Source organism: Crotalus tigris, unplaced genomic scaffold, assembly GCF_016545835.1.
Source record: "Crotalus tigris isolate CLP2741 ecotype Arizona unplaced genomic scaffold, ASM1654583v1 scf7180000018565.659758, whole genome shotgun sequence".
Taxonomy (NCBI): Eukaryota; Metazoa; Chordata; class Lepidosauria; order Squamata; family Viperidae; genus Crotalus; species Crotalus tigris.
The window spans coordinates 533,632-560,810 of record NW_024097078.1 but is presented as its reverse complement, the minus strand read 5'-3'; the positions used below and the strand labels follow the sequence as shown (position 1 = coordinate 560,810).

The 27,179-nt window shown below is 41.2% G+C and overlaps 1 protein-coding gene and 1 long non-coding RNA gene across 6 annotated transcripts in view; one reads left to right on the top strand and one right to left on the bottom strand.

Moving 5' to 3' along the window:
• The window catches only part of DNAH7 (dynein axonemal heavy chain 7), a 160,283-nt gene that overhangs the window by 31,357 nt on the left and 101,747 nt on the right, over positions 1-27,179 (top strand). For all 5 annotated transcript variants that reach the window (XM_039354619.1, XM_039354618.1, XM_039354617.1 and 2 more), the window contains exons 9-19: positions 929-1,048; positions 3,397-3,580; positions 4,021-4,200; positions 5,549-5,824; positions 7,696-7,823; positions 8,739-8,817; positions 11,215-11,439; positions 12,039-12,185; positions 13,725-14,410; positions 22,282-22,468; positions 25,485-25,678. In XM_039354619.1, the coding sequence (XP_039210553.1) occupies positions 929-1,048; positions 3,397-3,580; positions 4,021-4,200; positions 5,549-5,824; positions 7,696-7,823; positions 8,739-8,817; positions 11,215-11,439; positions 12,039-12,185; positions 13,725-14,410; positions 22,282-22,468; positions 25,485-25,678 (2,406 nt within the window). The remainder of the gene's footprint in view (positions 1-928; positions 1,049-3,396; positions 3,581-4,020; positions 4,201-5,548; positions 5,825-7,695; positions 7,824-8,738; positions 8,818-11,214; positions 11,440-12,038; positions 12,186-13,724; positions 14,411-22,281; positions 22,469-25,484; positions 25,679-27,179) is intronic.
• Positions 8-27,115, bottom strand: LOC120313096. Its single transcript, XR_005558053.1, has 4 exons — positions 27,053-27,115; positions 4,700-4,866; positions 1,879-2,063; positions 8-406 (listed from the first exon to the last, which is right to left on the bottom strand). It is a non-coding gene; the product is annotated as an uncharacterized LOC120313096 (long non-coding RNA).

The following is a 27,179-nucleotide window of genomic DNA, read 5'->3' as shown; positions in this document are numbered from 1 at the left end:
CCTGCAGAGAAAGGTATAACTGCTGAAAAAGGTATGATAGTGAACAAATTCCGAGTACTCATATCCTCCATCACATAGTTACATTTTGGCCTTGTGAACCGGGCCAAAGCACATCTGGGCCCAGTGAAGATGTTGCCACATGGCTAAATAAATAAATGAATGGTTTTATGTTTTTTCTTTACTCAGTTTATTTTCTTATTTTTCATTAGGGGCACTGTTAGAGTCTATATTGAGGAGGAAAGACAGATCTAGGTGTTGATCATTTCTTGTTTTCCCTCACCAGGATCTTTAGTAAGAATCTGTGAAATTTCATTTCGTTGGTTGAAGGATGGTGTTTTCCTGTGTCAATAAGCAAATTTAAAGGCGTTGATATTAACACTCTCCAAACAGTTCTTTGAATACAGACCTGTTACAAACAATAAAAGCAATTATAAGGAAATGCTGTGAAGAAAAGAAAAAGATGTATAAAGACTTTTCTGCAACGTTATTTAACTAATTGATTCATCTGAAGCATATTATTCAAACTAGATGATGTTTTCTTCATCAATATTCATGTTACGATTTGGCAAAGCCAAAGATTGCATTCTTAAATTAACTCCTATTTCACAAACTGATGGCCTGGGTTTTTTTTTTTTTTACTAAATTATTTGAAAATGCCAAAATGGATTGGAAATGTAAAATCAAACAGTTTGCTAAGACGACATAAAGTGTGATAGCATCAGTTTGTACTTAGAGTATTAAACAATAGGGCTGTGCTAGGCTTCAGCTTTGAACTCTAAAACAGGGGTCCCTAACTGAATTAAATCGGTGCCTATGGACTGTGGCCATCTATTTAAATAGATTAAATATAAAATTTCAATAACTTTATTTTAAAAAAAGTGTTGTGAAAATATATTCAGCATGATATTCTTTGTTGTCACTCTCACAGAGATTTGCGCTTAATTGATAAGTTAGCATTTCGCACTCGTCAAGACTCAATGGAGCTCTCACTCTTCCAGAACATGATATTAAGACAAATGGAAACTGCCAAGGATACTCTTTTTAAAAAGTAAGCTCAAATATCTTTTTAATGATTTATGTCCCTTGGACTGAAAGTTTAAGCCCAGCTAATTCAAAGCTGAAAGACTAATTTTAAGTCAGACCTGTCTGCAGCTAGACAACCACCACCTGCCATTAACATCAGCACATTATTTGATATTACTTGTTACATTTCTGTCTTGAGGTTTTCAATTATATGTTTATTCTTTTTGCTATTTTGATACATGTAAACCACCCAGAGTCCATGAGGGGGAAAGTAGTAGATGAATCACATACAGAAAAATAAATAAATTATTTGATAATAACGACTCCTGATTCCCCCCCTCCCCCAGAATTTTAAGAAATGTTATATTGGAGAGATTTTAACTTCGTCTTGAATGTTAACCTGCTTTAAAAAGATTCTCTTCCATAATTTTGGAACGCGTCGAGTGGTTTCATTCCATGGATAGATACTCTTTTCTTAGTGAAGGGGATTCTTAATATTTTTAGGCATTTTTAGGTATCCAAAGTGGAGGGGCTCTGCATAACAGATCTGAGCTAGGCATAGTATTGGGGAGAAGAGTAAAAGGACATCTCATTATGTGAGAGATGCATCTATGCTTTAGTTTCAAATATGAAGCTGTGCTGGAAGCCTTGTTAAAAAAAATTTTTTGGGGGGGGGGAGATTAGCAAAGCCTGTTAATAAAACTGAATATTGTGACCATAAAGGGTGTGAGATAAGTGATGGAGAATGTGATCTAGTCTCACAAGCAAGGGCTATAGCTCAGTCCCACGCAGAAGATGGTGAGAGGGAAAGTTCTTGGCCTAGAGTAGGAAAAGGACAACTCACATCATTTTTACCTGGTAGCATTAATCACTCTTCTCTCTCTTGACCACCTTGATCCCAACAATCAGAAGGAAGGAAAAAGAAGAGGAGATGTTGTCTCCATGCCTCAGCCATTTGGAGCTGCATTGTTCCAAATTGGTAGTGCACTCCTGAATGTGGTTCTTTTGTTTTCAGCTGAAAATACTCAGCAGGGTTTGGGCTGTAGAGAAAATCCAGAAATGTAAATGCACTGTATACCAACCCTTTAAACTCATTTCAAGCGTAGAATGGGGATTTGGATTTTTACTGGTGATTGTAAGTAAAAATGAATGAGAAACATGGACACATGTGGGTAGTTGTGGCTTATGGATTCTGAGACCTGTCGTGACTGCAGTTTTGCTGTTGTAAGCCAGATATGGAGTGAAGGAAGAGGAGAAAAAACCCAGCTCATTTGTGTTTTTGAAGGGTACCTGTGTTGTTGACTTTTGGAGGAAGAAGTGGAGGACTTAATTTCCCTCTTCTGTCACACTAACATATTTTGAGGGCAACTTTTGGAGGCTGCACTTGCTCAAGCACCTCCAGTTGGCACTGCAGCCTTTATTTTAAACTTCTTCCCAGATTGTGAACTGCCAAGTATCTGGATCCCAGCAATAACCTGTAAAATCCTTCAGAGGTTGTTGAAACTAATTCCCAGCAGATCTTGCTTGCCGGCATCGTTGGTAGTAAAGGGATGCCAATACTTTGGATCAGGGATTTGTGGAGAGTCACCCCTTGCCTTCCTTCTCCTTAGCATGATGTGAACCTCTGAGAGCTGCAACCATGTTTGTATAGGCAACCCTCACTTACTGAGTGCTTCATTTAATGTAGCCTCCCATGCCCACGTGGTCATTCTTTGTGTGCTTCGCAGCTGGCTTGGGAGAAACAGATTTAATAGAGAAGGCAGAATAAAATTGTAAGTTGTGATTGCATGATACTTTGCTTTAAAACCAAAGAGGAAGTGAGATTGTAAGCCTGTCACAGTCATGTGATATTTTGCTAGTGAGCATGGCACTTAAGTGATAGTTAGTGGTCCCAATTATGGTTGATAAGAAAGGTCTAACTGTTGTTGTTGTTGTTAGTTGCGAAGTTGTGTCCAACCCATCGCGACCCCAAGGACAATGTTCCTCCGGGCCTTCCTGTCCTCCACCATCTTCTGGAGTCCATTTAAGCTCATTCCTACTGCTTCAGTGACTCCATCCAGCCACCTCATTAATTCCTCATTTTTCTATAACTTCCCAGTAGTATCCATGGAATAAGGACTGGATCAAAACAGGAAAGAGATCTGGCAGCAGCAGTATAATCATGACTTTGTCCTTTCGTACGGGCATTAATATCATGATTGCGAACCCTTTTTATGTTGAACAAACATTACTGCAAAAGAAATGCTGAAAAAGCATGGGAGTTGGCTTAAAATGTCTGGGAAACTTTGCTTTACATGTTATTAAACCATATAAAATTTTGGTAAAAGATACATTTCTGCAAGTTGCAAAAACACTCACCCCCCCTCCTATTAGGTGGTTCCCAGAAGTGCAAAATATCTATTACCAAGGCAATAAACGAAAGCAAGTGCCTACCAATGCCAGCAGTGCCCAATTAGAAGCTTTCTTCAACTGTGCTGCAACCTTAATGACCCAACAACTGCAAAGTCTAGCTTTAAATTCAATGGAGGACTTCACGAATTTAATTGTGCAACCTACGGTAAGTAAGATTTTCTGACAAGCTTACCACCTTTCCACGTTGTTCCAGGTGTCTCTTGTAAAAAATAATGTATTTTTAAAAAAAGGTGGAAAAGCAAGCTTCTGTTTAGAAAGATAGAATGTATTCTTCTGAGATTCGACTTGGGAGGTTGATGTTTCAGAAAAAGACTTATGGTGAAGCCCAAGTAGGATTCATGTTTTCAGTCAGTCAATCAATCAATCTCTGATACTTTGAGAGCCTGATATGCTTATACTAATGTTTTGTGCAGACATTTTCCCTCCTGCATCACTTTGTGGACTAGCTGGCTAGTCAGCATTGTGTGCCCATAGCCAAAACAACTGACCCCATCACTCACATTCTTGTATTTTGTACTGAGTTGCGTCATTTTAAAGTATTCTCCTATACAAGCCATGTTAATGGATCTAATTCTCTCTGAACAGAAATCTATCTATGCCTTTGAACACTCTGGATTTATAATGCGACTGATTCTTGAGAATGAAAATATTACATTTGAACCTGAGTTTAACGACTATGAAGCCATATTCATGAATATTTTTACAATCATGGTAAAAGCTGTTAATATGTTTCCAAGAGTGGAGACCAAGCTTTATTCAAAGTGGGTAAGGAGTATTCTAATTATATTATTTTTGGGGTGGGGGTGGTGATTGAACAAAATGTATTTTCTGAAGAACTGCCAATTCCCCCCAAATTCCTTCTTGTGATTTCTGTGTACAGGGAACCCTTGATTTACAATCACAATGGAGACTGGAATTTCTGTCATAACTTGTTGTGGTTGTAAGTCGAATTGGACCTGATTTTAGGACAGTTTTTAGGTTAACCGTGAAGTGAATCATGTGGATGTTTTAAGTGAATTCCAACTTTCCCAATGTGCGTTTTTTGCTGAAAGTAGGAAAAGAAAATTGCAAATTATGATAACGTGATCACAGGACACTGCAACCATTGTAAATGCAAGCCAGTTGCCAAGTGCCTAATTTGTGATCACGTGACTGTGGGGATGATACGACAAGTGTAACTGCAAGTATAGGTCATAAATCACTTTTTCCAAGGCTCTCAGAATTTGGTCGTTAAAAGAATGGTGATAAGTTAGGGACTACTTACATGTGTATATACCAGTATTTGGTTGGCTGGCTGGAGAATTCTAGGAGCTGAAGTCCACACATCTTAAAGTTGCAAGGTTGAAAAACACTGGCATATACTGGATCTCGTCGTGTTGCACATCCGTTTATGTATATTTCACATATATCTCTTTTATTTCTTCCAAGCAGCTAAGAAAAATAATTAAAAACAAATTAAAAATCCAAGTTACTTTCAAAATTAAGACTAAATAATAAATCAAGCATACATTTGAACTGTGAATATTTATACAATAACATTAGCAGGCTTCCCTTAAGGGCTGAATTAAAATATTTCCTGTGGTTTTTTTTATAGCAAGGTATATAGGATGGTAAACCATGCAGGAGTGGCCTTTCCCCCCTTGTTCCAAAATTACTAATGACAGGGAAGTAATAAATTTGGACAGATGCAAAAGGTTGCCAACAGTGGGGAACATTGGTATGAATAGAGTAGATACCAGGTACTGTGAAGAGAGCATCAGCCCTTCTCAGACAGGTCCTTTTCAGTCATGTCATACTTAGTTGCTGAGCAAGGGCTTGGCCGACTGAATTTTCAGCTAGTATATTGGAATTTCCACTTGAATCCTGTAGCCCAGCTTTCCCCAATCTTTTGCCCCGTGAAAGTGCCAAATAGGATTCCCATCGTTCTTTATCAGGTTGGCAGGGATGGTCAGAGTTGTAATCCAACGCATCTAAAGAATACCAAGTTGGAGAAAAGCTGAAAAAGTTGCTCAGCTGCACGATGTTCAATGTAGGATTGCATGGCTAATCTAATATTAAGTCTTTACTGATTAATTGAATTAGTAGTATAAAAGAAATTCTATTATTTTGAAAGCCCGAAAGCAAAGCCAAATCCATGAATTTGAAGCCTATCATCCTCGATGAAATTCTGGACGCACATAAGCAGAAAATTAGGAATGAGATCGCCAAGGAGAGTGTGGCACCGACGGAACATCTCAAATTGTATGATAAATACCACGATTTGATAACCAAACAAGCAGAGCGGGATATTGATCAGTTCCTCTCCGAGGAGCACACATTTGAAGAAATAACAGCCGAAGTCGCCAGATATCAAAGCATCCGTGAAGACATTCAGTACCATTCCAGAAAGGTAGCGTATTCACTGAATGGCAAATACCTTTTTATTTTATGTCTTCTGATGCTGTATATATACAACAGGTATGGTAATTTTATGATCTGTTGTACCCATCAGCCTTCAGCCTTCAGCCTTACCACTGACATTCAATCCACTAGAACAGTGGTGGGGAATCTATGGCACGGGTGCCAGAGGCGGCACTCAGAGCCTTCTCTGTGGGCACACGTGCCGTCGCCCCAGTCCTAGGCCTTCAGCTGGGTTTTATAAAACCTTTTTGCTTTAGGCCTCCACCGCCGTGTGCAAAAAAAAAAAAGGTTCAATCAATCAGTCAATTTCAACTTCTCGTGGGAAAAAAAAAGATTCTTGCAAAGTTGGAATTGATTGTTTGAACTACCCAAGGAGCCACACCCACCCAATGGGCCACACCCACCCAGCACCCGACGATGCATAAGTAGATTTTGGGTTGCAGTTTGGGCACTCGGTCTCTAAAAGGTTCGCCATCACTGCACTAGAACTATATTTAGACATAATGCTTAGGTATTTTTTTTTTCATCGGGACTGGTTAAAAAAAAAACTGATCTCATTTGATCTTATAGAAGGGTCATGTATTATTAAACCAAGAATGAACAAACCACATTATGTTTTTGTCCTATGTATGAGCTCAGCCAACGTATTCATCCCTGTATGTTTGATAAAGTATACTCTCTAACCAGTGTCCTTTGCGCCGGATCTTATGTGTAATCATAATCACTGGCATTTAAGTCAGTAGTATGGAATACAGGTTTCTTATCACCGAGAAGCTAACTTTGCCAGGGGTGTTATAAATGTTCTGTCTAAGATGTGCTTATCTGCTTTTATTCCAGGGAGTGAATATTGGGTATTGTGTTGTAACCGTTGGTTGGCAGGCTAATTACTCAAAAGGAATTGCTTATCCTCCATTTTTTTCAGCTGGGGGGGGGGAAGATGTGGACTCCACAGTGACAAAGCCCTGCATAGAACTGTAGATGGGGGAAACCACTGTCATATGTTCCTAACAGTCAGTTAGAATTTCTACCAAAATTATATTCATGGGATGGAACAGATCTCCTCACTTTATTTAATGTAAAAGATATAATTGTACAGAGGGCCATGAGATACACTTTTCTAGTTTAGAATTTTTTTTAGATTTTTCAAAATCTCCACTTCATAATTTTTTATAAATAACTCGAAGCAAATCAACATACTTAATACTCCTTCCTCTTCCTATTTTCCCCATAACAAGAATCCTGTGAGATTGAGAGAGGCCCAAAGTCATCCAGGTTGCCTTCATGCCTAAGGCAAGAGAAACCACCTTCCCCAGTGCCTGAGGGGCCTGGGGCAGCCCCTGGCCTCTCCATACATGCCAAGGGAGAAATGCCATCCCTGTTGGATGGTTCTCCTCTGAACCAGGCTCCGATGGGGGCCTTGACATCTAAGATCAGGGCCTGGGCAGTCTCCTTTGCGAATTGTTGACCTAGTAATGCACACTGGAAGGAGCAAATTCCAGGACAAGCAAATAAGAGCCATTTCTACTTTGCACTGTATAATGCATGATCTGAGTTTTAATCTTTTTATTCAAAGTATTATGTGGGCCATTATCGAAGTCCTCCATCTCTTTCAGTTCATTATAACGGATGCAACTGAAACTCTTCACAGCTCTTATTTCTTCTGTGATTAGAGTATCTCACAACTGCTGTGAATAAGGAAGTCAGCCATCTATTTTTAATAATACGCTGCTGCTGATGACCTGGCATCAGGAACAAAACAGAATAAAAACTTGATGTCCCTTGGGATTTTTGTAATATTTAGAGAATTTATTTTTGATTTTTTTGCTGGCAATTCTTTTCTCATCAATGCTTGTGTTCTAGTGTATTCGTCTAGGAATGTTTGAGTTACATTGCGATGAACTGATCAGATCGCTGGCAAAACGAGCTGATTCAATTTGTTCCAAAATAATTGGCAAAATGTTCAAGGATCATCAAGATCTAAACACAAGGTAAATGTCTTATTTGGAAGGATGCAAATAAGTGTAGCTCTTATTTGGAAGGATGCAAATAAGTGTAGCTCCAGTTGTGGTTGCAGGCAGCAAATTGTTCTCAACAACTGATGCCTGCAGATGGGAATATGCATTCCAGTTTCTTGAATTACATCCTATCTGTTCTGAAATAGTTGTATTGTGGGTCCAGAATGGTGTCCAGATACACATGCACATGGGGAAATGGTTACATGCTTGCAAGATTGTTTCTAAACATGTTCTATTTTTGCCACGAGAATTATGGTATCTTTATCTTATTATGTATTATATCTTTATGTATTTCATTCAAATAGCTCAGTTATAATTGCTAGAACCTGTTGTGTAGGCATGGAGGGAATGAATTCTCTTCTCTCCTTGGTGTAATTTCTGATCTGTTTACATTTGCTCAGGTTAGCAATAGGATACCTACTTATTTTTCTTTTCATTGAGGCAACTCTGTTTCCTTGCGGCTTTCCACAAGGCTATGGCCTGCATTTTTATTTCAATAATAGAGGCCAGGAAGTGGGGAGTGTAGACTGGTTCTTTTTGTCACTTTATTTGATCGATTAGAAATTCAGGATGGTATATTTTGTACTCTCTCCTCTGATTTTTGTTTTCTCCACAAGCACAAACTGTAGTTCAGATTGGTCTGAACAAGATTCACTGCCCCAAATCTCCAATGAGTTTTTGTGGCGAAGGGAGGACTTAAACCTGAGTCTTCCCATTTGTAGTCCAGCACATGAACCAATACTACTCTGGCAGTCTGCTTACCAATAGTAACAGGTCTTCAATTTCAAGGTGCTATGATCCTGCAGATATTGAGGTCTGTACTCTTTATGTTTGTTGCATATGCATGTGAGATGTGAGTGCGTGACATGTTTGCCTTTCTAATTTCAGACTGTGTGATGAGTTTGAGAGGATAGCAGAAAGAGCCCTTTCCACCCCATCAAACACGCATGAGTTAATGGAATTTAAGGTATGCTTTAGTGGATAAATGGGAATAGATTTACTCTTTTGAAAATGGAAAGCAAAGATTCTCTAACATTAAGTAGTATGCAGAAGTATTTCTGGAAACAAAACAACTCATTAAGGGGAAGTCGCCTTCCTTGATTTTCACTGAAATAAGCCTGGATATTTTGCTTCTATGTTAAAATCTAATTTTACACAGTCAACAAAGCAAGGATCTTTCAAGTTATCTCAAGGGCAATGGAAAATGTTTCAAGCAAGGAGAAGCAGCCAAAAGCTCCAGGGCTGTATGAAGTCTTGGAGATTTGTATGACCATTTGTATGATTGCATGGTATTGTACCAAATACAATGTGCAGAATGACAAAAAAGATATCAGAAATTCTAAATTAGACATATAGTAACAAGCAACAAAACAATACAGCTCCCAATCCACTCACCTAGGGCGAAAAAATGATCTTACATAAGAATGTGATATGGTACGTCCCATTTGATGTTAACATCCCATTCATTGTGGTCCTCTATTTAAAAAATTGCCATCAAATGTTACAGACTTCTGGGTTCTGAAAAGTAGCCTGCATATTAATATTCAATGAAACAAAACTATTTCATTGAACAAGACACACCATGGAGATAATCCAATATTTTATAAGTTGGTAATGGAGCTTTTTGAAGTATGTAATGATAGCTGTTTTGAAGATTAGGGTGAGGTACTAGGCAATTTTGTAGCTAGCAAACTCCATGGGGGCTATACATGGTTTTACAAATGTATTAAACAATTAATTAACTTGTTCATTTTTGTGCTAAAATCTAAAAACCTACTTTAAAAGAGATAAGGTGAAGTCTTGGTCTGTAAAGCTCACTTTCTGGTGTCTTTGTGGAAATGTCCAAATAATTTTCTGGCATTAGGACGGAAGGGGTTTGGCATGGAGTTATTTTTTTGACTTCCCAATCTATCTTGGGGCTACCCATTCAAATTATTTTATCCAGCTCTGGGTCTGCTTAGATGTTTAGCTTAGTGAAGATTGATAAAGTGCTGCCATTCACATGGAATAAATGGAATAGAAAGGAGTCAATTTATTGGATATTAAAATGGTACTAGTTTCAGTTAAGAACTATAGGCTTGTAACATAGTCCATTCAGTGAGTATTCTGGTAGGCTTATGAATGTATCTCTAAATAAAACACCAATCTGAAACACAGGACATTGAACTACCATGTTTACCTGAAAGTAAGACCCGGTCTTATATTATTTTTGACTCCAAAAGAGGCGTTAGGTCTTACTTTTGGTCAGTGTCTTATATTTTTCGTGACACCTGCCTCATCTCGCAGTGGCGGCACCAACAGCCCTATCCAGCAGGAGCCTGCATGGCTGCTGGCCCACTTCGGCGGCCGCTCGCAGCAGGAGGCTGTGCGGCACATCGTGCTGCTGCCGCCACAACGAGGCGAGGTAGGTGGGGGAGGAGTGGAACTGCCCCATGCACCCCTCACCTGCTTCCTTCAGAGCCCCTCCAGCCAGGCCATTTCTTACTCCCTTTCACTCCCCTCCCAAGCCGGACTGCCACGTTACCATATGGAGGATGGGCGGGGTAGACCTGCTCCCCCTCCACTGTTTTGGAGCTGGGGGGAGGGACGGTAAAAAGCTCCGCTGCCACTGTGTGCTGCTGGAGGGGCTTTCTTCACACTCCGCGCCACAGATCACCTGCCTGGTGGCAGCTGCCACCTCCTTCTCCTCCACCAACACTCCTGTGGCTTGCACCATGACTTGCTGCCTCCCTCTGCCAGCCCTCCGTCGCCGCCACTGGACAGAACAGAGAATGGGAAGTGGAGCGGCTCTGTGCAGCGATGCAGAGCAGAGAAGAGCACTTGCTTGCCACCCTGCATTGCCCAGCGTCTCCCTTCTCCATTCTTGAAATGGCAGCCCCGTTTCCTGCTGTTTCTCCTCTCGGTGCTGCTATAGAGCTTCGCTCACCATCGCCCAGTCCTCCCTCTTCCTGAAAGCAAAAAAAAAAAAAAAAAAAACAACCCTTCACTAACCTGATTTCCAGCTCTGGCATGTTTCTGTCCTGCTGCAGGGAAATGGAGTTCATGAGACTAAAAAAAGTTCAGTCAGACCTTCCAACTTTGCGAGATCTTTTTTTTTTTTTTTTAGCGAGAAGTTAGTCCCATAAACTCCATTTCCCTGCAGCAGGGATGGCGTGGGCGGGGTCCTAATTAGGGCTTCTTTTTGGAGTAGGGCTTATATTAGGCCCACCCCACAAATCAGGATGTGTCTTTTTTGGGGGGTGGGGTTTATTTTCGGGGAAACATGATAGTATGATTTGATTTTAATGAATTTTAGCATGCAAAACCTGCTCTGTGTTTAGTGTTCAGAAATGACTCCAGTTGCTTAATGTTTCTTCCCAAACAGGCGTATATAGAGAAAATGGAACAAGTTGACATGTTGGAAATGGAACTAAAATTAATTGATGTCAAAAATTCCCTGGCCTTCCTGATAGAGTGTGCAAACTTTTCACCAGTTGATATTCGACTAAATAATAGCGTTTTCCAGTGGTATGGACGAATGGGGGAGATTTTCGAAGAACATAGAAAGATAATTAAAGAAAAAACTGAACAGTTTCAAGAAGGACTTAAAGTTAGTGTTCTTTTTTACTTTGAATAATTTGCTGAGATAATCAAATTTGCATACAGCAGCTCTCACTTTAAAAATAGTGGATAGCTATTAACTGCTCTGGACAAGTGATAATGAAGAGTTTACTACGTTGAATAGATATATGACATTGGCCATATCAAAATATCTGAAATAAAATAAAGTTGTTTTGATCTAGCAAGACAGATTTACATATTTAGGCAAGTTCTGTTATGTTGGTGTAGATGAAAATGTATATCCAGATGTTATTCCTTATCTGCACTGAAGTGCTTATTTAGTATTTGTATCTGTCATGCAAATAGGGATATTAGGTGAAGCATTTGTCTGTAATTATAGCCTGAGGCTTAGCAATATGCAGTTTTTAGTGTTACCTATTGGAATTTAATCCTAATCCTTTAAAAATGTATATCAATTGGTGCCATGGAGAAGATTTAAAACCGATTACTTTTCAGGCAGTTAGCTGATTACAATAGTGAAAATGGCAAATAGTGGCAAAGTTGCACCATTATGTTGTAATGCTGAACAGTTTATCTCAGTTTATCTGTGTTTTTCTATCTAATGTATTTGGATTTTTGATTTTTTAGATGCGCTGTGAAAGATTTGTGGAGGAACTGGAGAGTTATGCTAAGCAAGTTGAAGAATTTTATTCTTACGGTGACATTCAAGAGGTCAATAGATATTTGAAAAAAGCCCAAGCCCTGAATACCAAGTTAGATGCAGCTGCTGATAAGGTAAGGCCTTCTCTTTTTGTTATAATTAAGGTTTTGTCTTAATTTAGTGAGGAAACACATTGCTACCATAGTGAACAACACGGATTCAGTAAATAGATCTCAGAAGATAGATTTCTGAAGATCTTTTAGAGCAGGGGTGTCAAACTGCCGGCCCGCAGGCGGTTTCAACATACCGGAGCCACGCCCACCCCATTGTCGGCAATGGTGAAAAAGCTCCGATACGTCGTGCGATTTCATGTGACGTTGCGAGTTTGACATGCCTGTTTTAGAGCCTGAGAATATTTGATCCATGATCTGACTGAATCTATATTTTGTATATGCTTTATTTAAATTTGAAATCATTACTAATTATGGAAATATAAAAAAGCAGCTTTATATTGAGCGTCTTGGTCCAATTGGCTTAATTCTGTCTATGCTGACAGATGCCCTCGGGGGTTTTCCCAACCCCCCCATTTTTTTTTTTTTTGAAATGCTGGCTTTTGAACCTCTATGTTCTGTATCCCAAGCCTGTGATTTTCCAGTGAACAATTGGCTTATAATGATATTATTTCTCTGTGTGTTGAGATGAAATCTGTTTACCCCAATTAAAAATGTTTTATGTAATTATTCCTTGACCTTATTAAAGTTAAATGAATGTTTCTACTAGCACTGCCTTAATAGAGATATCTTTTTAAGGGTTTTGCAGTATGTTGGAAGCACCTTAAAATTAAACACAATAGCTCAACAAAATTTTGTAGTTATCTTTAATGGAAAAAGTTCTACCCTGGTTGTGGAAGTTCATCAAGATTCTAGAGTTGATGGTTCTTTTGCAGGGATTCTCATTACCTTAATCCAGGGGTCTTCAAACTTGGCCCTTTTATGACTTGTGGACTTCAACTCCCATGCTGGCTGAGGAATTCTGGGAGCTGAAGTCCACAAGTCATAAAAGGGCCAAGTTTGAAGACCCCTGCCTTAATCCATAGGAGTGTCCTGTGCACCTTAAGGTATAAGCTCTTGATTACAACTGACTATCTAGCCCTGTGATCTGTGAAATGTCTGTAATGCATGTGAGTTACAGTTTGGCATGCAGCAAGGTGAATTCAGAAGAGTGTGGTGTAACAATCATTTATCATTTGTTCAACTTTACTATTGAATTGCTTTCCCCGATGCCTTTATTCCTTTGTATTTTTGGCTGTGTGATACACTCATTAATAAGGCCTTGAGTATATATTCTCAGATTCTGTTTCTTCCTGTAACTTTCTCCAGTCTTATCACAAAAAAGTTGACAGCTAAGAAATTTAAACAGATCCCCATGTTACACTGATCTCACTGGACTTCTGCCAAACTATTTACTCTAGGGAGTGCATGCTTGACTTACTGCTGTTTAAATGCTGTATTTTTATATGAAGATGATTTAAAGGTGAAGCAGTCCTTTAAGGACCACAAGGACAATCAGAAAAATTGGATCTAAAATCATAAGGTATCTTTTGTCTGATTAAAATTTGTAGCAAAGCAACGATGTGTTTATTTCTTTTAAAAAAATCCATCTGACTTCTGTAGATTGATCAGTTTAACGTAGAAGAGGAGGCTTACGGATGGCTGACATCTCAGTACCCTCAGCGTAAAAAAATTCAAGATACTCTGAAACCATACCTTCAGCTTTATGAATTGACAGTAGAGTTCAACACCAAATATAGGAACTGGATGGACGGAATATTCACTAAAGTGAATCCAGATCAAGTTGAGCAAGACACGGGAAACACTTGGCGTGCACTGTATAAGTTAGAAAGAACTTTCCACGACTCTCCAAATGCATTATTTCTAACAACAAGGATCAAGACCAAGGTGGAAGAATTTAAGGAACACATTCCATTGATTCAAGTAATCTGCAACCCTGGTTTGCAAGATCGTCATTGGGAGACCATGTCAAATATAGTCGGGTACCCTCTGAAACCTTCTGAAGATTCAACGGTCTCTTCTTATATTGATATGCATCTTGAGCAATATTTAGAAAAATTTGAAAGCATTAGTGAAACAGCCAGCAAAGAACATTCACTTGAGAAGGCCATGGTGAAAATGATTTCAGAATGGGATACCATGGAATTTATTCTCCTTCCTTACAGAGAAACAGGGACTTATATTTTATCAGCTGTAGATGACATTCAAATGTTGCTGGATGACCACATAGTCAAAACTCAGACCATGAGAGGATCTCCTTTTATCAAACCTTATGAGAAAAAAATGAGGTATCGTAAAATGTTTCCTAAGAGATTTGACATTATACACAAGTGAACTTGGCTTATTTGTGAAATTGCTTTGCACTGGGAATCAAGCTATCTTTGAAAGGCAGACTTATTGGAAATGTCAGTTATTGATTTAATATTCAGCAGAGGAAACAGAAAGGTTGGGTCACTTAATGTGTTGAGTGGGAATCCTGTAAGCAAGGGCAGAAATATTTGGTCATTTCTATTTCTGTAGGGGGTAGAGGAATGGCCTTGAGGGACAGGAGGAAGAACTGCTGTCAAAGCAACAGTCAAATAAAAGAAAAGAGAGTTTGAGACAGAACTGTAGCTATCTCAGAAAAGCTCCTCCCTATTTTACATAAACATAAAGGGGGGAAGGGGGAGGTGCATTCAAACTTGCAAGATTCTGTTACTTAACTTTAAAATAAAAATAGCATTAGTCTACACTACTTTGGTTTCCTAGTCTAGTCTATCTTGAAGGACTGACAGTTTCCCCCTAAAATTCATTTCACTCCAGTTTGTTTCTTCATGGGGCTCTGAAAAGCAAAAGAAAATTGTACGTTGTGCACATGGAGTAGGGAAAATAATACATTCTGCAAGTATATGCTACTTTGCCAGGAGAAACTTTTTGATTTCATAAGACTTTGGTTATCTCCAGGGGTGAAAAACATTGCAAGGTTCAAAATACTATTTTCCAAAAAGTTATAAACAAAAGGATGGGAGAGCTTGTGTGTTTTGTTTTTTTTTTTTTTTTTTTTAAAAATTCTTGTCACATTCTACTTTTTGCCTGGGACTTGACTTGGCCTAAGGCAGGAGACTGTTATGCTCCTCCTTTTTCATCTCTCCAGCAATGCAATTATTATAGCTTTTGCTAACTCTTAGAACTCTTTTAGGGATCTGAACATACACTGACCAGCTCATACACAGTGCTTCTTTTAAATAATTCAATTGTCCTTTGGCAGTATTCAGGGTGCATTGTTGTAGAGGTTTGTGCTAATTGGCTGTATCTTTTATTTATGTCTATCGTGTACTTTGAAAATAGAATCTGGGACTTCTTGGTTCAGAAGGTGAATCTCATACATGCCCAAGTTTGGGCCTTCACAGTAGTAATATGAATGCAAAGCATACTCTTATTGAGTCCATAGATTGCTGAATAGCAGTCCTCTTGATTATGAGTCAGACTCCTTTAAAGAAGGATGGAAACAACAAGGCCCTTGCACTAAGGCTTCTGCAGATGTTTTTGCAGATGTTTCTCACATGTGCTCAGGTTACATGACAGTTGAGCAGAACCAGGTGATACCAATAAAGGAGAATATTTGTAGCTGAGGGTTGAGCGGAGGGGTCTTTGGTGCTAGCTGAGCTTGGTTATTTTCTTTGAAAATGTTTCACTACTCAAACCAGGTAACATCATCAGTGCTAGGAAGTGTGCCTGCAGCCAATTTTTCCCCATTTGTGTGCTTTCTGAAGGGTTCAACACCCATATGTGGTACCGATTCAAATGAGGGGTCCTTGGTACTCTCTGAGCTTGATTGTTTTTTTTAGTAGACATTTCATTACCCAAAGTAGGTAAATTCATCAATGCTAGAATCAGGTGAGGTGAGTGAGATAACAACTTGTGATGTCAGTAGAGATTTTTTAGCTTGCGGAACTGGAGGAAGCAGACATGAAGTGTCTGTAGTATGAACTATGCTATCTCTGGTTTGCATGCCTGCCTAAACTTCCTCTTTTGGATGGACAGGTGTGTATATGGATGCCTTGGGTTACTTAAATAGTAATAAAAGTGGGATAAAAATCAATCAAACAAACAAAATAGATTATATGGACCTGTTTCTATCAGAATTCAGGCCTGGACATAAATGTTTTTATTGCAGAATGATAGCAACTGTAAGGTTACTGCTTTGTTGGGCCCAATTCAAAGTGCTTATCTTTATTGGTAAAGTCTTTATTTTGCTGAATCAAGCTACCTTAGGCAGTGGCTCATCAAAATGATTCTGCCCCTCCTCTAGTACATTGATAGTAAGTCTGCTTAGGGTGCTGTTCTTGTTATGTCCTGGGCTGGCAGGCACAGGCTGCAGCGATTGGCCCAGGCAGACCATGTGGATGTCCAGGACAAGAAAGGCTACTTCCAGCCTTTGCAATGATTGGCCAGCAAGGTATTGTGCTGCCTGGGACAAGAAAGGCTGCTTCCAGCCTTTGCAATGATTGGCCAGCAAGGTATTGTACAGGGGGGTTATAAAAGGGGGCCGCACCATTTTAAAATCTGTTCTGTTGGTGTTGCAATAAAGGAGACTGTTGGAACTCATTGCTTCGTCTCAATGCCTCTTTTCCTGAAACAGAACATTGGCGACGAAGGTGGGATGCCTGCAAGGCAAACAGATTAAGAAGCCAAGCTGACTCACCACAGGGGGGCTTGCAGCTTGGAGAAGTGTGGCTCCTGGAGATTGACTTCGCCTGCCAGCACGAAGTTCCTGGGCTGAAACGATGGCAAAGATAGGCCGGCTTTCAGAATTTGACACAGCTCACCCAGAACGCTGGAGCTCATATGTGGCCCAGGTGGAGAACTACCTCCGGGTGAATCAAATTTGTGAAGATGACTTCAAAGCTGCCACACTGCTGTATGTGTGTGGGCAAGAGACCTTTGAGATTGCGGAGAATCTGGTCGCCCCAGCACCACTGGAATCAATCACCTACACAGAATTGAAGAGGATGCTTCGAGAGCATTTTGAACCCAAGCTCTCAGTGATTGCCTGGCGAGACGCGTTCGAGCAGAGGGACCAGAGGCCTGGTGAGTCTGCAGCAGAGTTTGTTGCGGCCTTGCAACAAGCAGCTAGGCCCTGCAAATTCAAAGACTTGGAGGAGAGACTGAGGGATCGGCTGGTCTGTGGCCTGTGAAGCCGGGAAGCTCTTCGCGAAGGAAGGCCTCACATTCCAAGATGCCCTGAGGGAAGTTTCAGCTGAAGAAGCAGCAGGCGGAGCTGTGAAGGCCTTGTGGCTCTCCAAGCCCCCTCAAGTTCCAGCCACCATCCATCAAGAGGTTGCTCACGAAGAATCCGAACAGGATCCAGAATTGGAAGTGGACCGGCTACATCAGACTCCAGGGAGAAGGCCTCATGGAGGGAAGGCCCAGCCAGCATCATCCCCTCGGTGCATCGGGTGTGGAGGCCACCATCACCGCGCAGATTGCCGTTTCCGCTCCGCCATCTGCAGGGCCTGTGGGAGGCAAGACCACATTGCCTCCATCTGTTTGGGTCTCCAGAAGGAATGTTACCCAGAAGAATTGCCTCAGAAAGGTACCAGGGTCCCCAGCCAGAACAGGGTGGGCTTTTGCGCGTCACGTAGGAGTGTTTTTAGAACGGGGGTCCACAGTCCACTTAGGAAGAAGCTTCACATCAACGTGAAGTTGCAAGGGGTCCCCTTGTCGATGGAGCTGGACACTGGGTCTGTTCTATCAATTATCTCCCTAGACACCTTTAACAAGGTCTGCAGCAGAAGTGGCCTACGGGTGAAACTCAGGCCATCAAACCTCATCCTCACAGATTTCCAAAATTCCAGAGTCAATGTGAGGGGGGAGGCCATACTCAAGGTGCAGCATAGGAATTTTGAGGGACTACTGGATGTAGTGGTGGTTGGGGGAGACCGTACAAGTCTCATTGGACTCGACTGGTTTGAGGCCCGGGGAATTCAGGTGACTGGAATACACAGCATGCAAACAACAGGCCTGGCTGGGGTCTGCAAGGAGTTTGCAGATGTGTTTAGTCCAGAACTTGGCTCCTACAAAGGCCCTCCAAATTCTCTGAGGCTAGACGCAGCCATAACCCCCATTAGAATCAAGCCACGCAGGGTGCCCTTTGCCTTAAAGGAAAAAATAGATGCAGAGCTGGCTAAACTGATTCAGCAGGGTATCTTAGAGCCTGTGGACAGTAGTATGGGAAACGCCCATAGTTACGCCACTGAAGGCCAATGGTGAAGTCCAAATCTGTGCGGACTACAAGTGCATGCTTAACAAAGCACTGCAGCAGCATTCGTACCCAGTACCAGTGGTCAGTCCCATTCTAGCCTCCCTCAAGGGGGGCCAGATCTTTGCCAAGCTTGACCTGGCTCAGGCCTATCAACAATTGCCAGTTGATGAGGAAACGGCTGAGGCCCAAACTACAGTGACTCACAGGGGGGCATTCAAGGTAAAAAGATTGCAATTTGGAGTAAACGTGGCCCCTGGCATCTTCCAGAGTGTAATGGAGCGAACGCTCTGAAACATTCCTGGTGTTTGCCCGTACTTTGACGATGTCCTCATCGCTGGGGACTCAGCTGACAATTTAGCTGAAAGGCTGAGAGCTGTTTTGCTACGTTTCCGCCAAGTGGAGCTGAAGCTTAAGCAAGACAAGTGCAAGATCGGGGTTACCTCCACGGAGTTTCTAGGATTCCGCATTGATGCTCAGGGCATCCACCCTGCTGAATCCAAGCTGCAAGCAATTCAGCAGGCCCCAAGTCCCAAATCCAAGGGCAAACTTCAGGCTTTTCTGGGACTGCTAAATTTTTACCTCTCATTCCTTCCTCACAAGGCTGCAGTGGCTGAGCTGTTACACCGGCTCTTGGACAAACAGTCCCTGTGGCAGTGGACACAAGCACATGAAAAGAGCTTCAAAGAGGTCAAGGCCTTGCTCTCTTCAAATGTGGTCCTCGCACACTTCAATGAGAACTTGCCAGTGTGCATCGCCTGTGATGCATCCCCTTATGGAATTGGGGCTGTGTTAAGTCACTTGAAGGTTGATGGAATGCAAGTCCCAATAGCATACTACTCTAGAACCCTATCATCAGCTGAACGCAATTATGCACAGATAGATAGGGAAGCCTTAGCCATAGTGGCTGGCATAAACAAGTTCCACGACTTCGTATATGGCCGCCACTTCACGGTCTTTACAGACCATAAGCCACTGCTGGGGTTGTTCACAATGAACAAACAAACACCACACATAATATCCCCCCAAATGCTGAGGTGGTCTATCTTCTTGTCTGCGTATGACCATACACTGGTTCACAAGCCAGGCAAAGAAATGGGTCATGCAGATGGTCTCAGCAGATTGCCATTACAGCAGATAGAGGCAGATCCAGCATCTGCCAATCGCATCCTGTCTATTCAGGACTTGCCTGAATCTCCCCTCAGTGCTAGGGATGTGGCTGCAGAAACAGCCACCAATCACACGCTAACACGCGTGCTGACTTGGGCGTTGTCTGGATGGCCTGACACATGTCCAGGCTCAGAATTCCAGAGCTTCTGGCAGAGGAAGCATGAGATTCCCACCTTCAAGGGGTATGTCCTATGGGGTAGCCGGGTAGTAATCCAAACCTCATTGAGGACTAGGGTCCTGCAGTCTCTGCATGAGGGACACCCGGGAATAGTCCGATGAAGGCGTTAGCGCGCAGCCATCTTTGGTGGCCTGGGTTCAACAAAGATGTCGAGGCCCAAGTCCACGGGTGCACTGTTTGTCAACAGTCAAGGCCGGAGATGCCCCAGGCCCCAGTTCATAGGTGGGAAGAGACTCATACCCCATGGTCAAGGGTCCATATAGACTACGCTGTGCCCTTTCAGGGGCAATTCTTCTTAATTCTCATGGACAGCCATTCCAAGTGGCTAGAGGTTGTGCCTGTCTCCTCCACTACCAATGCTAGGACCATCCAGGTGCTGAGAGGGATCTTCGCCGCACATGGACTTCCAGATGTCCTTGTCTCCGACAATGGTCCCCAATTCATGTTGTTTGAGTTCAAGGCGTTCCTCCAGGCCAACATGATCTGGCATGCCACATCTGCACTGTTCCATCCAGCTTCCAATGGCCAGGCTGAACGAATGGTACACACAACCAAGGATGCCTTAAAGAGGATCACTCATGGGACCTGGCATCACAAGCTAGCGGACTTTCTTCTGTGCCACCGCACCACACCTTGCACAGCTACTGGAAAGAGCCCAGCTGAACTCCGCTGGGGTCGCTGCCTCATCACAAAACTGGACAGATTGCACCCAGACCGGGTGGCTTCACAGGTGTCACAGCCACGGGCACCTAGGAGACTACAAGTGGGAGATCCGGTCTGAGCAAGGAACTATGGACCAGGACATCTCTGGGTCACAGCAGTGGTGTGCAAGGTCTCTGGGCCGCTGTCATATGAAGTGGCCTTGGACGATGGTCATGTGATCCGACTTCACATTGACCAACTGCGCTGGAGGCTTCCCAGCAACTCTTCCGCTGCTAGCTCTGCTCTCGGGGGGGGGGGGAGGAGGACCACAATTATGATTGTGGATTATGGTCTCTCCAACATCCCCAGGCTTCAGCTATTGCTCCAAACAGGGAGTCTGCAGAAAGGGGGTTCGCCATGGAGGCAGCTCCGGTCTCTGGCACTCAGGCCACTCCAACTGCTGGTCTAGGGCTCAAGGGACAGTGCTCCCAAGAGGAGTCCAGTGGGGACTTGGGGAATTCCACCCCACCACTGGACTTGGGGAATTCCACCCTCCCTCAAGGAACCCTGGCTTGGATTTAGCAGATCCAGCCAGTCAGCAGCTAGGTGGGTCCCCTGGGTCTTTGGGGCAACAAAGTCCTGGTCTGCCTAGCCTGGCAGGCGAGCTGGCAGGCCAGACACACACACCGACCATGAGAAGATCAGGGCGGGCCAGAGGTCCTCCCAAATACTTACAAGACTATGTACGGTCCTTGTCAGTTCATGGGCAGGCCTGGTAGTCTGGGTTACGTAATGCAGCTCAAGGGAAAGTGGGGAGCATGGCGATAGCAAGACTGGAGTGTTGTGTATATATAGATGCAACGTACGCAATGTAATGGAGTGTTGGAGTATTTAAAATAATAAGTGTGCCTTATTATTTTAGCCAAGGGGGAGGGGTGTTATGTCCTGGGCTGGCAGGCACACGCTGCAGCGATTGGCCCAGGCAGACCATGTGGATGCCCAGGACAAGAAAGGCTGCTTCCAGCCTTTGTAATGATTGGCCAGCAAGGTATTGTGCTGCCTGGGACAAGAAAGGCTGCTTCCAGCCTTTGCAATGATTGGCCAGCAAGGTATTGTGCAGGGGGGTTATAAAAGGGGGCCGCACCATTTAAAAATCTGTTCTGTTGGTGTTGCAATAAAGGAGATTGTTGGAACTCGTTGCTTTGTCTCAATGCCTCTTTTCCTGAAACAGAATAATTCTCACATGAGGGTATGGACCAGAAGGCCAGTCTTTTTGGGAGTAATGCAAATATATGAAACATGCTGCATGGAAATATGCTGGATCCCCTTATTTCTGTCTTTGTAAAAGTCTAAAACTCTCCTTTAAAAATGGACGTTCGCTAATCTTGATGCTTAGTGGGGCAGGAGGGCAGGCATTTTACTATATTTTATTATTTGATTTGTTTGGTTGTTATTCTCTCTCTGCCCTGTAATAAACTGGGGAGGTAAAAACTATAAATGACTACAATACTTATATGAATAGAATTGGCTGTATGAATGGAACTTCTTTTCTGGGAAAGAAAAGGGAGATCAGACTAGGAAACCAAAATTATGCAAGCCCACACCACTTTTACTGTATTGTAAAGCTGTAGTGACAGAATCTTGCAAGACTGAATGTGCCTCCCCGCCTCATTCCGTTTATTTTTGATTTCTTGGGTTATAGCTTTGCCTCGGACCCAAGTTTCTTTTATCTGACTCTTGCTTTGGCAGCAGTTCTTCCTTCCCTCCTTCAAGGCCATTTCCTTTACATCAAGAGAGTAGGGTTGCTTTTCTTCTCTGGGAACCACATGAGTTATATCTACTTTGGAATTCCAGTGGCTTATTTTCCATCCAAACCTCCAGAAATGTTCTACAATTTAATGCTCGATTCATTTTGTTCTGTTCTATAGAGACTGGGAGTCAAAACTTTTGTTGGTACAGGAAATCTTGGATGAGTGGCTGAAAGTTCAGGCTACCTGGCTTTATTTGGAGCCAATTTTTACTTCTCCGGACATTATGGCTCAGATGCCTGAAGAAGGTAGACGATTCACCACTGTGGACAAAACTTGGAAGGATATCATGAAACATGCCATTCAGGTAGTAAAAATTCTCTTTGGAACAATTAATTATAACATGGGAAAGATATTTTTTTTGTTCATGTCTTTATTGTATGCATTCTGTTATTCGTGAAATTAAATTAGGGCAGTACACATGAAAAAAGATGGATATCCCTTCTTCCCTTCCAAAGAGAGTGGGGAAATAAAAGGGGGCATAGCTTTGCATAAAAGGTGCATGAATCTGGAAAATTTTACTACAATTTAAATATATTGCATCCTAGAGATTATGCAGTAGAACACTGAATATAGAGTAACAGTCTTGGGAGGGAAAGAAGTAAATACAATAAAGAAGTAAATAAACAGCCTTTGTGCAGATATTTCTTTGCTTGTTTAGCTAGATCGATATGTCACTCCACTCACAATTCACTGTACTGTTACCCCTGCTGTCCTTTGTTAAACTTCATTATCCTTAAACCTTAACCACCATCTGACCAAAGACTATCCGTGTTTTGTGGCCATTGCTTTCCCTTCCAAATAAAACTGCTGAAAATGGTGGTATGATTTCCTGCAATCTGAGAATAAGAAACAGACAAACACCTATAATAAATGGTTTTAAATCTCCAAATGAAGTATAACCAAAGAACTGTCACCCTGACATCTTCGAATAGAGAATTGTTTCTTTTTTAAATCCACATATGACTGCCTTGGATTAAGTCACTGAACTGAATTAGATATGTAAGGATTAGGTTATTAGTCGCAATGCTGTGCTGCTTTCTTTGGAGTACTCCCAAATGACTTATTTTCATATGTGTGCTCGTGGTGGGCAGCGAAGTATAGAAGTCTAATGCTCTGTTGAGTATTCATGTAGTTGTCTGTACCAGTTAGTACTTCTGACATTTCCAAGTAAACAAAAAACACCTTTGTATTTCCTCCCAGAAGATGGCAGTATATGTTTAGAAATTATTACTTGATTTTATAGGTACTATATTTCCTTTCTCAGCATAAATTAAATCTCAGGGCATGTGTTGATTTTTTTTGACTTGCAGTTGTGTTTTACAGCAACAGCTAGAAACTGTAAACATATTTTTGGATTGCCCTGTATTTTACCTTAGATTTGAATAATTCTTTTTTCTGTGTGGCTCAAATCAATGAGGATGAAATTGCTCTTTGATTTCATTGCTATTTTTGATAAACAAATGGTCCACAGGACTGATCTTTTTCTGCACGGGAAGAAAAATCGAAGACATTATATTAAGAAAAAAGCCCTAAGGATGAGAGCCTAGGGTAATTTGTAGCTTCTTTATGGAACAGCTAATCATGGCACACTAGAGCAATTATTTTTCTATCTTTGGCCCAGTATTATTATTTTGAAAAAAACCCATAACTCATGGCAGTCTCATTTAATCTTCAAATTTCATCAAGGTCGTAGATGATAAACAGTGGTATAATAGTCCAAGTAGCTAAATAGGAAGAAATGATTTATCTGAATGCCAAGTTTTCATGTGAAATTTTGACAGGGTATAACAGTATTTGAGCTAAACACAACCTAGATGCATAACGTTGCCACCTGAGGGGGCTAATGTGGCTTCCTTTGAAAAACATTTTTTTCTACTAGAGGTTAGACTAGAGCAGATATTTGCTCAGTTCATATCTTGACACATATACTGATTTGTGTTTCCCAAGTGCTAGTGTAAACCCAAACATTCATAAAAGCCAAAATTTTTCTTCTTCACACTGTATAATGCAAATTTGTATGGGTAAAAATGAAGAACTGCTTTCAAAAATGTGTGCAATACATTAGGCAAAATGAATAAGAGACATACATTAGACAAGGCATGCAAACATTCCATAGTAGAAAATATAGTATAACAAAATGTGAAGGCATTTTGTGCAGACTTTTAAAAGAATGTTTTAAGTGGAAATAAAATCATTTTAAAAATGATTTTGCATGGAAAGAAACTCAAACAAACCCCAAATGAATAATGGAACAAGGCCAACCTTTATACACTCTAGCTGGAAGAGGAAAGAAAAGCAATCTGGTAAAGAATCCTGACTGTACAAAATTGAAGTTGCAAAGAAAATGAAGTGCTAGGAAAGTATGGTGGAATCTGCTCACAGAGACTGTATCTATGAGAGATAGAGGGAAAAATTACAGGGAAATAGATGAAGAACAAGGATTCCCTTGCAGCAACCTGCAGATGGATGAATACATGTCAAGTGAGCAGTTTCAATTAAGGAAATGAGAAGCCAAAAAGAAGCTGACTTTGTCTGGGAATGTGGAGGAAGTGCTTAGGCTGCAAGTTTCCACCCAATATTTGGCTGTCAAATGATGCTGAATACAGAATCTCCAGATATTGTTCAGTGAATCTTCACATTTTGATTTTGACTCTTCAGTATTTATTGTTGAGCACCTTTATATCCCATCATAGCTTCTCATGGCTTAATCAGAAGAAGGAAGGAAGGAAGGAAGGAAGGAAGGAAGGAAGGAAGGAAGGAAGGAAGGAAGGAAGAAAGGAAGGAAGGAAGGAGGGAGAGGAGGGAGGAAGGAAGGAAGGAAGGAAGAAGGAAGGAAGGAAGGATAATATATTTACAAAAAGCATAGAAATTGAAAAATAGAATTGGCCAAACCAGTCTCAGAGCTTACCTACAGTAGCTGTTTCACAAAGGGGTTAAACGCACTACCAGAAAAGATCTTAGAAAACTTTTCAGACTGTCATAAAAGTATCCTGGAAAATGGGAGAAAATTGAGCTGACTCATTTTAGTTTTAATGTTTTAGAGCAGTGGTTCTCAACGTTTGTGTGACGGCGACCCCCGTCACACAAACGTTCTGCGCATGCGCGGCACCGGCCCCTGAGGGGAGAAAATGGCGGATCGCCTTCTTTGGCGACCCCCGAAAAATGGTCGATCGACCCCAAATGGGGTCGCGACCCATAGGTTGAGAACTGCTGTTTTAGAGAAAATACTTAAGGCATTGCTCAGTTTTTAAATTGAAATAATAATACTATATACACTTTGATATGAATGGTATATGATATGATATGTTTGTCTTTCTCAGGACAAACATGTTCTTACAGTAGTGATGATAGAGAAGATGCTGGAACGACTGAAGAAATGCAATGAGTTGTTAGAATTAATTCTTAAGGGACTAAATGAGTATCTAGAAAAGAAACGCCTGTTCTTCCCTAGATTCTTCTTCTTGTCCAATGATGAACTCCTTGAGATTCTCTCAGAGACTAAAGATCCTACAAGGTATTGTACTATTTGATGCACATTTAGGATAGTTGTAATTCCTGTTGTACATAGTTTGCATAATGACCACACAATTTGTGGGTGAATGACTAAAAGTTAATATTATCCAGTGGTTTTAGAAATACAGTAAAACCTTGATTTTTGGATCACAGTTAGCAAAAAAGAAAATCAGAATTAATTTATTTTGTGCAATCTATGCAAATTTGACATAAATTATATAAATAAAGTATATGTATGTTAGGTAAATTCATATATAATGGACATTTGGCTTTATCAGACACCCTTCTCCCAAACTGATGTTTTATGGTACGGTTATAATTCATCTTATTAAACAGGTACAAAAACTTTGTTTCCATCAACTTATTCCTCATAATGAATCTGTAGGCAAGAGGTCATGTTGCTTCTTTTTTTTATAATGCTGCAAACATGTGAACTTAATCTCATTGTCAACAATTTTGATCCAAGCTTGAATCATTTCCCATCTTGAGTATTTCAATCTTTGTTGGGGTCTTCTATTACAATATTTTACTTTAGTGTTTGCCATTTTAACCCAGTTCTCTCCTGCTAAGACAATTCATTGTTCTTCTCTATTAGGCATAATACATTTAAAGAGAATATTTATAGCTCAGGGTTGAACTGTGCGGTCCTTGATGCTCTCTGAGTTTGGTTGTTTTCTCACAGATATTTCATTACCAAACTAGGTAACATCATCAGTGCTAGAAGGCGGTTTGCTCTCATTTTATATAGTAATGTCTTGGTGGTCCTTGATAGTTGTTTACTGTTAGCTTATTTGGCTAAGTTAGTTCCTTGAAGTAGTGTTTACTTCTTGATTATTGGTCTAGTGTAGGGGTGTCAAACTTCCGGCCCGCGGGCAGGACATGTCATCCAGAAGCCGTGGCCACCTCATTGCCAGCAATGGCAAAACCGTCCCGATACGTTGTGTGGCGTCATGTGACGTCATGAGTTTGACATGTCTGGTCTAGTGTTAATCTTGGTGTTAATATCTGCTCATTTGGGTGAGAGCAGGATCACCAAGATCACTCCCACCAGCATGGACAGGAAAAGCCATTGCTATATAAATTGAGAGTAAACCTCATTCCTTACTAGCACTGGTAGTTTGGTAATAAAATGTCTGCAAGAAAACAACCATTCTCAGAAAGCACCAAGGACCTCACAATAATACATCTGATTTGGCCTTAAAGCGCTCTAAAATGCAAGAAGAGCAATATTTTCAGCCCTAGGTATTCCATTGTTTTCTGGCCATGCTCTCTAAAATATTTTTAAAAGTAAAAGCATGCTCCCTCTCAACAAAAAGATTGTCTATTCTTATTATATGGCTTAGTCATCAAGATACAATGAAGTAGCATATCATACCTGGTGCATTCAACATCCTTGTTGGAAATCTAGTAAGATGGTTTCTTAGCAGAACCCTTTTCCCATGTTAATATGCTTTGGAGAGGATTTTAAACAAAAATACAGTTTTTAATATACTGTGGGTGTT